At 35.4% G+C, this 14,971-nt stretch overlaps 1 protein-coding gene across 1 annotated transcript in view; it reads left to right on the top strand.

Moving 5' to 3' along the window:
* Positions 1–14,971, top strand: part of GRIK2 (glutamate receptor, ionotropic, kainate 2) — a 446,885-nt gene that overhangs the window by 399,526 nt on the left and 32,388 nt on the right. The window contains exon 14 of the mRNA XM_009320161.1: positions 9,515–9,740. Coding sequence (XP_009318436.1) covers positions 9,515–9,740 — 226 coding nt within the window. The remainder of the gene's footprint in view (positions 1–9,514; positions 9,741–14,971) is intronic.

The following is a 14,971-nucleotide window of genomic DNA, read 5'->3' on the forward strand; positions in this document are numbered from 1 at the left end:
TTCCTTTTTCTTTCCTTGGAAATTCCCAATTACTTTATTCCCACTAATTTTGAGCACTCCCCTCTGAAAAAAACTGGAATACACCAGTTAATAATGCTGGAAAGAGAATCCTTTCCCCTCTGTTCTGTCATACACTTGCTGTTCTGGCTGCTCCAAATCATAAATAAAGCAGAGCCTTTGTAGAACTCCCTTAGACTTCAGAAGCTATACTATTTCTTTTTCTCTGCTAAACTACATTACCAGCTGTGTTTACACTACCTATACTCACCTATTACAGATGTCCAAATTGCAGTATGCAAATAAACACATGAATTGTATCTTACTCTGACTTTTGACATGCTATACAATTTTGTCAGTATTGCAATTTTCTGAAAGGTTGGGTAGGGACTCTATGTATCAGTACTAAAAAAATACTCAAAACTACATCTTGTAACTCTGCTATTGCTTCTATTTTCTGTACAGATCACTAATCGAACACATGTAAATTCATCTACGCATGTATTCTTCAGCAACCAGTTTGGCTGAAAATTTCCTGTGTCTTTTACTGTAGCATTTCATCCCAGATCTTTTAATTTTTTTTTAACGTCTCCATTGTTAGAAGAAAGCAGCTCCTTAAGTGTTAGTTGCTTATCTTCTCAAGTATGTTGTCTAGGTAGTTCAAAATAAAACTGCCAGAATTATTCCAAGACCTGATAGATTCGCTAACAAACAAATAGTTCTTCTGATCAGTATCCTACTACTCCTCTCTACCTTTGATATGAATCACATATGGCATCAATCCTATTTGCCTGAATTAACTTCAATTTTCTAGTGACCAAGGTCAGACGAGTACAGAGAAAGACTCAGATGTTCTTAGCTAGCACATATGGTCCAGTGTTGTTGGTAATTTACTTACTATAATAAAAAAGTACCGAATGCTAAATTCAAATCCCACTGCAGAATACCTCAGTGGTGGCTTATGTTAATCTATAGCTGGCAATTATTTTACATGAGCTATTTTGTAAAGAAATACTTGAAATTATTGGCTATTTTGGATGTTCAGAGTTTTGTTAGGTCTGGCAACAGAACCGATGGGGGAATTTATTGGGGGAAAAAAACACTAATCTGTCTGTGCCACTAGATTGATTTTGATGACTATCATTACAGGCAATAACCAATGCTAATGCTGCTGCTTGACAGGTGCCAAAAACAAACAAACAAAAAAGTGACAATGGAACTTCTATTAAGTTTTTTAAATCTGTGAAGATAATGGAACAATATTTATTCCTAATTGTTTTGGGCAACAAATTAGCAAATAATAGTTAGTGGGCTTTCTATCCCTTCTCCTCATTCAAAGAGACCTTGAATGCTATGAGTTTTATTTCTAATGCTGCCTGATGAGTTTCTTTCAAATCACAACAACAACAGAGTGTTTTGGACATAGTGCATATTAATTTTGCTTTGAATGTTGCACAATCATCTTTCATGCCAGTGTAGATGCTGTGAGAATACAATCGTTAAAATCATGGCATTGTGACAAATTTTTACTCTATGAGAGGTAAAAATTTAAAGTAGTTTTTGTGAACTTCATTCTCAGTTCAACGATGAAACGATGCACTCACTGCTTTTAGAAAAGGAGATTGCTTCCAGACACAGTGCAAACGAAGTGTGGAGTTTTGTACTGCAGTTTGTATCTGAGAACAGGCAGAGTGAGCAGAAGTGGATTTATCTTTACAGAACATGCAGAATATAGGATCTGCTTTAAAACCAGATTAAATTTGCTTAATGTCTTATTCCTACTTATAAAGGAAGAACCCTACAGAAATGTGAGAAATAATACACTTGTCATCTTCCACAGTATTTTACAAAAAGAACTGTTGTGACATTAGTTATAATTCATTAGAGGAGTATAAATCATTCTGGTATAAAAGACAAGGAAGTTTTCTGAAATCCATTAGTGATTTTGGAGCTATAAAATCCTTATTTCCAGGTCAAAGCTGATAGCGAAAACTTATTTCAATAGCATTAGGGTTTGGTTTTTTTTAACCATAAGATATTTTGGTTATAAACAGATATTTTAAATATTTAATGATTGTTCAAAATCTTTGGTTTTTAAAACAAAAAGTCAGCACAATTGGGGCAAGAGTAAAATTGTATTTCTCTGAGCACTGCATTTTTCATTCCTTGTAGCTCTATTCTTGGCAGAAACACCTTTCCTACCTTTTTTCATTTGTGCTCTACGGACCATGAAAACTGACGTTATGGAGGAGAGAACGCTGTATGCACTGGTTTTATTGTTTTTATGCTGACACAACAAAATCTTAATCGGCTGGTTCACTTAAGGATTTTCAGGCCTCAGCAGTTCTGAAAAAATAGGAGGAAAAAGAAAAAAAGAAAAGAAAAAAGAGGAAAAGAAATGTCCTGAGGTCAGAGTCAATGAGACCAGTCTGATAAAAAGGAGAGTGTCTTTTTCACTTTTCTTTGATGATTGAGAAAAAAACAGTCTCATAGTTCTAGCAGACAATAAAGAAAATACAGTACTACAAAGGTCATTTTTATAACTAGTTGCTAATCTGGTAAGAAAATCAGATGGTACTCAGAAGTTTGCTTGAATAAACACAGTCTGTCTATTAGGTGATAGAGGACAGCTAAGCTGATTTAAATCTGGTCTGCTGTCCAGCACAGGTGGAGGAACGTATAATATTTTCAGTGTACTTAAGATGGTAGTGATTAGCACAGTGCTCTGTAAAAGCTATGCCTTAGCCTGTAGCAATGATTCAAAACTTTGCACTACACATATGTGAATGCAGAGTTTTGAATGTCTATGGCGTCATATTATATTACAGAGGCACCAGGTGCAGATATGCAATTAAGACCTAATTGCGTTTTACACATAATGTGCTCAGCTATGTCAAAATCGGTAAATATACTGCTTCTGCTGCCTCAAAAACCAGCACTTACTTTTGGAGTGTAGAATTAGCTAAAGCTTACCGGAAACTAGAAATTAGTTCAGTCATTAAAACAAATTTAAATGGATTATTTAAAACAAAATATCTGGAAACAGGACATGTAGCGATACTGCGTAAAGTTAAAGAATTAATAAGACCTCATATCTTCCATTCTGATTCCTGCAGCTGATTCTGATATTTATCATTATTTGAATATATTGCTGTTTAGCTCAGGAGTCCCAGTAATGGATCAGGACTCCGTCATTGTCCATTTCAGAAACATTGAGCAGTTTGGAGAAAACAGTGCCTATTCCAAAGAATTCAGATTCATATTAAGAAGTGGGAGAGGTGGATCAGTGTAGACAGACATAAATTACAGAAATTAGAAGTACAAAAAATGCACAATGGAACAAACACATCATCAGTCATTGATAGATATTTGAACAGTAGCAATCAGCTTTTACAAATTTTCATTTGGTGACAGTTCAGAAAAGCGATCAGGCTATTTATGTTTATTTACAATTTATTTTAATTTATGCAAGTGTTTGAATTCTTTCAGATAGCCTTATCTTTGAATTTCCCTGTATTTATAATGCTTGAAGACAATTGCAGAATTCTTAAAACATTCTTTACCTTAGGCTGTTGGTTTGTTCTCTCAGCTTTATGCTTGTCATACTATGATTTGAAATTTATTCAATTAATTAACTTTGTTTATTTCTCTATTAATGGTACTAATCCTCTGTGGCCTAAAATACTGAAGACATATCCCAAATGTGTTAGAACAGCTATGAGCCATAAGATGATCGTCTATAATGTTTTTTTCACCTAAATGTAACATCTAGCCTTTTTATGTTTAGAAAAAAATCTTGAGATACATTAGTGCTTTTGCCGTTATTAAGAACATCAGAAATGCATTTTCTAGTTTATTTCACAGCTATGTAGATTTAGGGCATGTGTCAAAACAAAATGTCAAACTTATGAAAATGAATAAGGAATGAATAAAATGAACATATTATATGTTCATTGGATTTCCATACTGGTATTCAGGATTTCCAAGGGGTCATATATGAATCAATTGGGATGAGTCTACTTGAGTTTCAAAGGACTGAAGGGTGAAAAAGACAGCAAAACACGTTTCCCAGGCTAATAATGGTCTTGTCTTTGGCTTGATGTATAACTACATATGTTCACAATATTTTTTGGGTTTCTTTTGTTTGTTTTTTTTCCCAAACAGGAAATGATATATTTTATTTTATTTTATTGAAATTGCTCAATGTCAAAATTTGAAGAGTCTCCAGAAACACTTACTACTGTATGTAACTTCATACTGATAAAGAATCATAGAAATCAATGAAAACTCAAAGTTGGAAGGGACCTCTAGAGTTCCCTTCCTCTTGTTGGAGGAGATCTGCTTTCCTAATTGAAAGCAAGACCTTAGACGAGCTTATTCAGGCCAGTGTTAAGCTGTCTCTAATATTTCCAGTGAGCCGATTCCACTACTTGTCTGGGCTACCTGTTCCAACGCTTAGCTGTTCTCATGGTGAAGAATTTTTTTCTTATATACACACAGAATTTCCCTTCAGCAGCTTGGGCCATTGCCTCTTATCCTGTCACCATGCAGCCTAATGAAGAAAGTATCTTCAACTTCTCTCTAACCTTCTCTTTAGGTAATGGAATAATGTGACTAGATTCTGTGTAAGCCTTCCATTCTCTAGGTTGAACAACTCCATTTCTATCAATCTGTCTTTGTAAGCTAAGATCTCCAACCTCTGATCACCTTGGTGGACACTCTCCAGTTTTAACATCTCTCTTGAACTTGGAGGACCAAAACTGGACACAGCATTCCTGGTGTGGCTTAACAAGTGCCGAGTATTATGGATTAATCCCATCCCTTGTTCTGTTTGCTATAGTCTTGCTGATACAGCCTGCAGTTTGCTTTCCTGCTGCAATGATGGGCTGCTTACTTATGTTCAGCTTGCTGTCCTCTTGGATCCATAAGTCCTTTTCAGCCAAGATACACTCTTGCCAGCCAGTTCCCAGCCAATAGATGCTTGGGATTACTTTCTCCCAGGACAGACTTTGCATTTATCTTTGTTAAACCTCATGCAATTCCTGTTAAACTAATTTTCCAGCCTCTTGAGGTATCTTTGCATGGTAGCTCTTTCTTCCAGTGTATCTACCTCTCCTCCCTGTTTGGTGTCATCCACAAACTTGGTGAGGGTGCTTTCAATACCATTTTCCAAACTGTTTATAAAGATATTAAATAGTATCAGGTCCAGGACTGACCCGTGAGGCACTCCACTCATGACAAGATGCCAATCTGGCCTTGAGCTGTTAACTACCACCTTTCAAGATCAACATCTCAGCCAGTTCTCCACCTGTAGGTGCTCCATCTGCCCAGTCCATATCCTACCAGCTTGTCATCAAGGATCTTGTAAGAGACCTTGTTGGGCACCTTGCTAAGGCTCATGTAGATGGGTCTTTATGAATGTACTTTTCATATGTCATTCTTTTTGTCAGTGCAAACACATAAGTGATGAGCTTGGTGAAGTAATTCAGAAGTGACATTTCATAGTCTGTGTATTACAGAAGGTCAGAATAAATGTGCATAATTGTTCCTTTGGCCTTAAAAAAAATCATGAACCAAGCAACTTTAAGAAAAGTGACCTGTGTCCACTAAGAATGCAGTGCTCAGGAAAACAAAAGTCACATAGCTGTTATAGTCAGTGTCATAAATGGAAAATAGTGTAGTAGGATTGGGAGTCTGTGGGGCTTTTTTTGACATGAAGATTGTCCTGGTTTAATTCTTATCTGGTGGAGAGTGCTTTTATAGAATATATAAGAACTGGGCTTCTGACTTTTTTTAACTTTTTTTTTTTTATATTTAATTACCTTTAATCTTTCCTTTGTTACTACAGCCTCTTTTGAGTTTAAATATTGCATGGGTGAAAGCAAAGCTGAAGCATTGTCTGTGACACCCAAATGCTTTTAGAAGCCAGGAAAGAATTTGGATGCTATCATTAAAATAAAAACCTCCATTAATGGATCTGTAATTTTTCCTTTGTAGAAAAATGTCAGAATTTGCCTGGCACATTTTTGTTATGCATTTATCCAATCTTGTCCTGTATCATGAGGTCAGCTTCCCTGTCCTTTGATCCTTGTTTATTCTGGCATTCATTCAACATCCTGATATTTTTCTAACCCTGTGGTGGTCCAGAGTCTCAGTGCTCAGATATTTGTCTTTTATAGCCAGTGCTTCAGGATAGAGCAGTAAACAACACATTACTAATGATGATTCCTTCTGTTTGCAGCCTCACATTTGTACATAGCATTAGACTAACTTAAAGCCTTTGCCATGCTTCCTTTTGTCATCCCTGACATGCACAGTTATCTTCCAATGATCTTTAATTTATGAACGCTGAGTATGTCACTGATTATCCTCTGAATGTCATTGTGAGAGCTACCATTTTATGGACCAGGTAGATGAGTTTCTTGATTTGCTTAACCTTTTCATTTCCATCTTTCCTGTTAGTTAGTTCTCTTTTTTTATACCAGTGAAATTCAAATGTTGCAAAGCATAGGGAGCTTTCTTACTACTCTGCATTGTCTTCAGCATTACTGAGGTAACACAAGCATGATAAATCATGTCACCACAAGTTATCTTATACTGACACCATTTCCGGTTGATTTCAAGTTAGGTTAGATTTAGACAGTGATTTCCAGTTAGATGAAACAATATGGTGAACTAACCCAGATGAAATAACACACTTCACTGATGGACTATATAAGTTGATTAACCAGATTGATTTGCACACAGTGCAAGAAGATGGAAACATAATGTAAATTGCAGCATCTGCTTCTATAAGTGTGAATAACACGGTCATAACCACAAGAAGTGATATGTACATATTGGAGTGTCATTCTCTTTAGTTCAATGTCAAATGGGCTCCTGATGCTTTTGATTGTTCTGGCTTCTTGTTTTTAGTCAGGTGAGTCTGCTGAGTAGTTTGCCAAACACAGAGGAAAACCATTTGTGGTTGTATTTTCCTGAATCAAATGTTGGGTTTTTTTCTATTTTCAGATAAAACATTCTCTGTTGTGCATAAACAAATCCCATAACCTGTACTATACACTTTTTTTGGTAAGAATTTCTAAACGCTAGGTAGAATTTAGGGGTCAAAGAAGATGGGCTGTTTTCCTTGGCATCATTTCAGTTATGACTTTTAGCTTTTAGGGGTGGAAAAAAGCAGTGCAAAAACATTATAGTGTTCTGCCTATATGAGAAAACTGAGAGATCACTGTGCACTTTCTATCACCCTTGTTAGCTTCACAGTGGTGAGTCATGTGCACTGACGTTCTAGGTTTTGTGTTATCTTCTACAATCTCAATACTCATATGTAGACTTTTTTACCTTTTTTTTGTTTTATTTGTTCCAGTAAGTGAGCTATCCTATGCAGGAGCTTTCTCTGATTTTGTTTGTGACCTTTGTTCCTTCCTTTTCAATAGTAGCTATTGCCTCATTCTAGCTAATTAAATCAGTCATCATAATATGAGCACTTTGTCCTTTAGAGGGTATTGTATTTTCTCACATGCTCTAATGCTTCAGTAGAGAGCAACCATTCCCCTTGCTAGCATGTTTTCATCCTGGATTTTTTTTTTCCCCCAACAGAAATATAGAAATGCACATATATTACAGTTCATTCTTGCTTTATTTTCTATTATAGCTCATACGGCTTTTTCTTTTTCTTTTTTTTTCCCCCCTCAGCATACATCAGCAATGTGTATCTAACAGTTTACTAAAATTGTTCTCTCTGCCAATTTTTTATATTGCTCAGGCTATTTATAGCGGCTAAAATGTTGTTTGTGTACTGGGGTAAAGATTGTATGTCAAAAGAATCAAATACAGATTTTCGGTAAAATTTTACAAATATTGAAAAACATTCATTTTCCATCCTTTCTGTATTACATAGTAATTCAGATTCCTACAGAGCTGATGTGCATTGCTTAAAATATGTTATGCTACAGTGCGGTATTAAATGCTTGCAAGAATTATTTGATTTTCAAAACAAACCCTATGAGGAGAGACCGTATCGGTTTGTCTTCTCTGTTCTATGCATTCACAGTATATTCTGAAGAAAAATTATTTCCCCTTTCATTGTTACTAAAATCTTTTGCAATCAGCCACAGACTATGTTCAGTACAGCAACAATGCGTTCATGCAGAGTCCTAAAAGTCTTCAGTTTTATTAGCATTGACACTAGAGTTAGTTCAAATGCTCGATTTGCTAAGTCCCCAGGCAGAGTGAAATAACTCTTGGATTGTATCTCAGCAGGGGGACAAAGTCATATTTTTTCTAAATAAATGTTCTTTTTATTCCAAGTACACTGCTAATTCTCCTCTGGGGCAGAATTTATGGCTGCCAATCAGCTGAACTTCAGAAAGGTTTGTAGTGTCAATCTTTGTTTAGTATCTCCACCAGAGCTGACAGCAGAGTTATGTTTAAGGCCGACATTAGAAGATGAAAGACTCCTCAAAAAGTCTGATTATACTAGTTCTCATGTTATATTTCTACATTTTATTTACTAGGCAAGATTTAACATTACTGAACATTTTCTGATACATCTTGAGTTTGAAACATTATTAAACAGATGGGGCAAATGTGATATAAAATGTTCAGTACTTCTAATACCTTCAATTTATCCAGTGGTTATGATCTCTTAAGCACTGTGTTTTACAAAGATGAGGGAAGGTAATAACTTTATATCTTTTTTTAAAGAAGCTGAGGTGAAAGAAAGGAAGTGATTCCTCTATAGTTGCGCAGCATCACTTTGTGCCAAACTGCTGTCTCCTTTGTCCCAAACTACTGTCTCTCTCTTCCCATCACAACAGTTCTTTGCATTCTGGGAATATTAAAGCAGAAAACACATATTCATTTTTAGGACTTTTAGTGGTCAATTTCTGAATGGCAAGCTAGTATTAGTGTGACCAGAGTGTGATACTATATCTCACCTAAAATCTTTCTCAAGTATTTTTGCAGTGTACCATGGATAAAATGTTTGCTGCCCTCTCCCTCACAACTGTTTTCTCCATATACTGCCATCTGTAAGTGCTTAGATTAATTCAGGTTGCCACACTGTACATTAGGTTTTCAGAATTGCTCAGGAGTAGCTGAGTGATTGAAATAAGAACGAACATTTAAAATGTGCCAGAATCCACAGATTCTCCTATAACACTCACCAACATTGTTGATGAACTTGGCTACAGTAAAATACTTAATAGTTTTCCACTGACTTCAAATACTTGCAGGCCTCATCCTACATAAAGTCTATATGATTTTAACAATAAAAAACAGATAAACAACATATATTGTGCATTTTCTTGAGAATCTGTCCAGCTGTTTTGTTTTTCATAGACAAGATGAGAGGTACAGATGAGATGAAAGGTACAGGCACCCTTAGAAGTATGCCTTGGTAAAACCTGACACGTAGTAAAATACGATAAGAGAGCAATGTGCAAACTGAGAATTTGCTTTCACTCTTATAAACATATTATTCTTATTCATGTTACATCTAATATTTGTCTTTCAGAAATCCAAAATCTCCACTTATGACAAGATGTGGGCCTTCATGAGTAGCAGGAGGCAGTCAGTACTTGTCAAAAGTAATGAAGAAGGTATCCAGCGTGTGCTTACCTCTGATTATGCATTTTTAATGGAGTCGACAACCATTGAGTTTGTCACACAGCGGAACTGTAACCTAACACAGATTGGAGGCTTGATAGACTCAAAAGGTTACGGCGTTGGAACTCCCATGGGTAGGTGATATGTCAGCCATTTGTTCTCTGTTCATTCATCTTAGTTGCTGCAGTAGCATGGAAAAGCTCCAATACACTGTTGCTTTATCTACATTGCTAACATTTTTTCTCGTTCTCTTTTTCCCACCTGGGGAAAATATTACATATTTTGTCAACATTTATAGACTTTATTGAATTTTCTAAACAGAAAAAAATAGTTACTTTATAAAAAATTGGACATTTTCATATGATATATTTCTCTTACATGGTGCCTTCCATATGTTCAAAAACAACAGCAAAAAGTACTTCTCACAGCACTTTGTTTTATTAAAAAAGTGTTTTAAAATGTTGATCTCTCTCTTTAGACAATGAGGTGCTAGTAGTACAAGGCTTACATTAGCAAATGGGGGTAATGCTTCTATACTGCGAGGGCTAATCACTGGGATTCTTAAAACAGGAGGAAAGATTCCATAACATGCCATGTATAATCCACAGACAAAAGAAATACTGAATTAACCTTGTGGAATATGGTTTTGCAGAGCAATTCCAATCCTGTAAAAATTTTCCAGGTCAGGTGTTCTTGACTAGGTATAAAACTTGGTTGCAAGATTAGAAGCCAACTACAGACACTAGTTTGGCTGCTAGAATCCACAGGATGGGATTCAGCAAGCACTGAGGTGAGTTCCGATTGACTTCAGTGATTTTTGAAGGACATGAGCTGAGGATCTGGTTTTAGATTTGGGAATAGATGGGAGTAGAAAATGGTGTGACACAAAGGGTCTGTGCACCATGATCCCACTTAACATTGTAAGATCGTTCTGCTGACTTCTTTGCAAGGCCAATATTTATTTTAACTTTATTTTTAAGAAGAATTTGTTATTTTGTGATTGATGTGAATATGTTTTATGTTTTTCTCAAATAGGTCTTTCATTTGGTATTGATTTTATCTGTGTTAATGGTATACACTAAATCATTGTATGGGGAAAGTTGCGTCTAGTACTTTAAATCAAGGAAGGTTAAGAAATAGACTCTACTGGAGTATCTTGCATAAAGAGGTATCTAGTATTACCAAATATAGTTTTCCCTATATATTATAGATAATTACTGCAACTTTAATAACATCTTTATAATTTTCATGATTTCAGTAATTGACTATGAAATGGACATCTCCTGCAGAAATTATTTTTCTGTTGATTCTGTCTTTGAACAGTTAGTTGTCAGGAGTCTAGTTTTAATCCATATATCATTTTTTCCACCCTGTTCTATTGTGGCTTCTTATATTGCTGAATATGTTCTGTAGACATATAAGTGTCAGAAGGGACCAGACTTCAGGCCTGCTGATCTTTTTGGCATCTCCTATTTTCTGATATATAAACTTTTTGTTATTTTGAGGGTGAAAACCACCTTCCATTTAGGTTTAGTATGGGGAAAATTAAATCTTAGTGATCATTTAAAATCCTTGAATAAGCTGCATGTAAACTTGTGCAGCATCTGAAGCATGCCCCAGAAATCTTAGTGCCCACGGAAGTGCCAAAGTGATAGGAATCAGAGACACCAGGATATTTTACAAATTGTTTTGGTTATGTGTAAATCAGAGAAGCAGCATAAACACCAGAGAAAACAGATGAAAAGCAATGATAAAGCCAGAAACAACTTCTAGAGTTAAAGTTTAAAGGAAGAAGTATTGGATGTAAAGAGACAAGGAAGCAAGTAAGTAAACTGTCTTTTGGTCTTTGTTCCCTACCTTATTTGGGGAGAACAGGCACTGTGCATGCACTATTTCTTCATTAACTTCAAATCATACCAGACATTATTCAGCTCTTATTCATCTGCAAGGTTGCAAGTAATAACAATTTATCTGTGTCAAGAAAATAATAGTGTTGTACAAGGGGATCTGTGAGCTGACAATTGTCTTGAATCAAGATGAAACAAATAGAAGACATACCTTACAAAGAAGGTAAAACAAGAGTTGTAACAGTGTTAAACTTAGTAAAAGAAGTAGAAGTAAGATCCAAAAAACAGACGAGGCCTTCATAAAAGGAAATATAACAGCATCTAAAATAAGAGGTAAAGTAAGGTTTTCACACACACAAAAAAAAAAAAAAAAAAAAAAAAAAAACAACAAGGTACAATAAAACAGCATCTGGAGCTTTCCCAGAGGAGCTTTCCCAGAACAGCTAAGAATAAGAGATTAATCCTGTGTTTGGGCAGTATCTGTAAAATGCTATCCACAGTACTAACATTTATAAAAGTTTTGTGTCCTGTGTATTAACCACACAGTCTCAGAGGAAAGAGATTTGGTAGCCTCTGCTAAAATAATGCATAGTTCACACATACATTTGAAAGGAAACCTTATGAAGAAGCATGTCCATTGTGCCTGTCAGAATATTTTTGTTAAATATATTGCTTTATTGAAGCTAAAAAATCTTACAAAGCAGTGGGTAATACAAAACAGACTGTTGCCTTATAGCTAATCTAATTTCTACAGGAAAAATAATTCTGGAGTCTTTAAAAGAACTTATGACATAGTTAAATCTACAGAAGTAGATTTCATCATTATTTAATGATCATGGAAGAAGTTTATAGACTTGCAATTGAGTAATATCTTTTTAGAGTCAATAATCCTAAGAGTAACTTGTCAAGCGCTTGGAAAACTACAGTGTAACGGTTTCACAAACATAGCACAAGTTACTGCTTGTGCCTGTTTGGAAAGCAACGCATCTCTGAGCAGAACAATACAGAACTATTTGTATTAGAGGCACGGTATCTGAAAGATATAGATGTCATCTCCCCAGATTTACAAAAGTATCCAGTTTATCTCCTGGAATAGTGGCTTGAAGTTGCAGAAATATTTGCACATAAGATTAAATTTGTAGAATACTGTTGTCACAGGCCTTATGTTGAATACATATCCACAGAATAGATATGGTTACTTTTGGAGAACAGCATCAAAGGCAGTGGGTGCAACTCATCTTGTTCCTTTTGAAGGCTAATAAAATAATAGTGAGAACATAATTTGCTTGAGTCTACGTAGCTACAAGCAGAAGAGCCCAAAGCTTTCCTAACAGAAAAATATGCTATCAGAGTAGTTTGTGATAGGATAATCACTTGGAAAATGCAACCACCCAAATATAGCACTGGCTTAGAGGACTACAGTAAAAGCTCTCTTCTCACATTGTGAAAGTTTTAAGTTCAGAGAAAGGAAGTTGCACAAGATGAGGAGAAAAAACCAGCAGATCAGGCAGTCTATAGGCATCATCTCCTTCCAAACACACTGAAGAAGCAAAATCTGAGTTTACGTGATTATTTTAATCCTTCTAAAAGCACTAGTGAAGGAAATAAAGTTTAGATTGCTAAAATATAGCTTTGATGAAGGAAATTGGAAATTCTGTACTTTTGGCACAAAGTAGGATCAGTGTATACACTGATGTTTGGAATATCAAACATCAAACAGCATTCTGTATGATATCTTTGCTGTTAGCTTTATTTAATATGTCACGTGACACCTGCAGCACTGAAAAAGAAACTAGAGCTAGTGAATTTCATGTTATACATACAATGAATGATTCTCATGATACATGTTTATAAATTAAGGTAACAGTCCTGTACATATTTGAATTCATTTTCAGTCAGCCACCTCTGGTGCTAGACTACAAAAACTTCATTTATAATTAAAAAAGGAGAACAGACCTGGGATGAAATGTTTGACAGCAACTGCTACTTTGGAGCAGATAAGGAAGAACCTATTTGTAACTGGGGTTGTGTTTGTTTTGTCTTATTTTCCATCTTTGCAACTTTGTTTACAGTTTTGTTATTAAGAGTGTAACACTTGCTTTGCTAGAGCACATTTGGGTTTTTTTTCTTCCAGTTTGAAGCCCCATATGCCAGGGTTTTGTATTGGCTTTTTTCTGGCATGTCCTATTAGGAGGCACTACTTTGCCAGTCCTGTGTTCTTTGTCAAGGAATCTAGTAGATAGGAAAACTTTTGTTAACATGCATAAAGCTTGAAGTATGCTGTATAGTTTATTTCGAATAATAAATATATGAATATGTATCATGTACAGTTATCTATCAGAAATACATATCTATCTGTTTTAGTGGTTTGAATTTGGCTTTGTGTGGGCATATACCTCCATATACCTCATGATCCAAGGTTGATATTCAAGGGAGGAAGGGAGGGAGGAAGAAAGAGAAAGAGAAAGAAAGAGAAAGAGAGAAAAGACACAGAAAGCAAATGAACCAAAGGGGGGGGGGGGAGGAGAGTGAGAACAAACCCTTTGGGTATGCAGAGTAACTTGAGCTTTTAGTCATAGATCCTCTAAAGTGTTACTTATCACCTCCAGTAGTTTTAAATATCCCATTTCTTCATCATGCATGATAAAGGTGTTTAAAATTAGGTTTGTTCTTGAATAAATCCCAGTTGTGATAAATTTACCATTGCAAAGTATTCTTAAATGTGTATGATATTTCCACATGTTTATGGTCTTCTTATCAAACATGAATTGTAACTTTTTTCCAAGAAAACCTAGTCTATCCAGCAATATACATTTCATGCCCTACTGAAACACAGTTAATATGTCTTTTCTATGGTCAACATGCTGTAAAACAGTAATATTATGTGACTAATGCTATTTTCTGTAATGACTATTTATTAACATCATTGTTAATGTGAAGTGAACCACATGAAAGGTTAGAAATTTAGCTTCTATATGTACTCTATATTAAAGCATTAATGGTCTGTAAAGCTACTTTTCACTTTTTTTTTTTTTACTTTTTACTCTCCAGTTGGAAGAAACATATTTGAAATCATTGCTTGGAAAAAAGCAAATCTTCATCTCTCTGGGGTGGTTTCAGGTTCTTATTTCTTTTCCAAATTCCTGTTTCTCTTCAGCATGTTACACAGCAGGCTACTTTCCATCTCACTTGGGCAGATTTTCTATTGAATTGCCAGTTACTTCTATGTTGAACCCGGAGTACATAAATGGTGTACAAGTCTATATGTCAAACCCATTCCATACGAGCAGATCTACTGAGCATGCACCTTTCAGATGATCTGTACTTATGTTGCAACTCAGGACTATCCTGTATATTCCAGACAAACCCTGTGTGTGTGGAGATGCATGCAAAGTAATGCCTTTGACATTTTGAAAATGAAAAATTGTAGGTGTAAGTAATCCTAAAAATTTGCATATATTTCTTCTAACTCTTAAGAAATACAACATAGAAAGTGGTGTTTGAGAGATATGGCGCAT

Source organism: Pygoscelis adeliae, unplaced genomic scaffold, assembly GCF_000699105.1.
Source record: "Pygoscelis adeliae isolate BGI_AS28 unplaced genomic scaffold, ASM69910v1 Scaffold41, whole genome shotgun sequence".
Lineage (NCBI taxonomy): Eukaryota > Metazoa > Chordata > Aves > Sphenisciformes > Spheniscidae > Pygoscelis > Pygoscelis adeliae.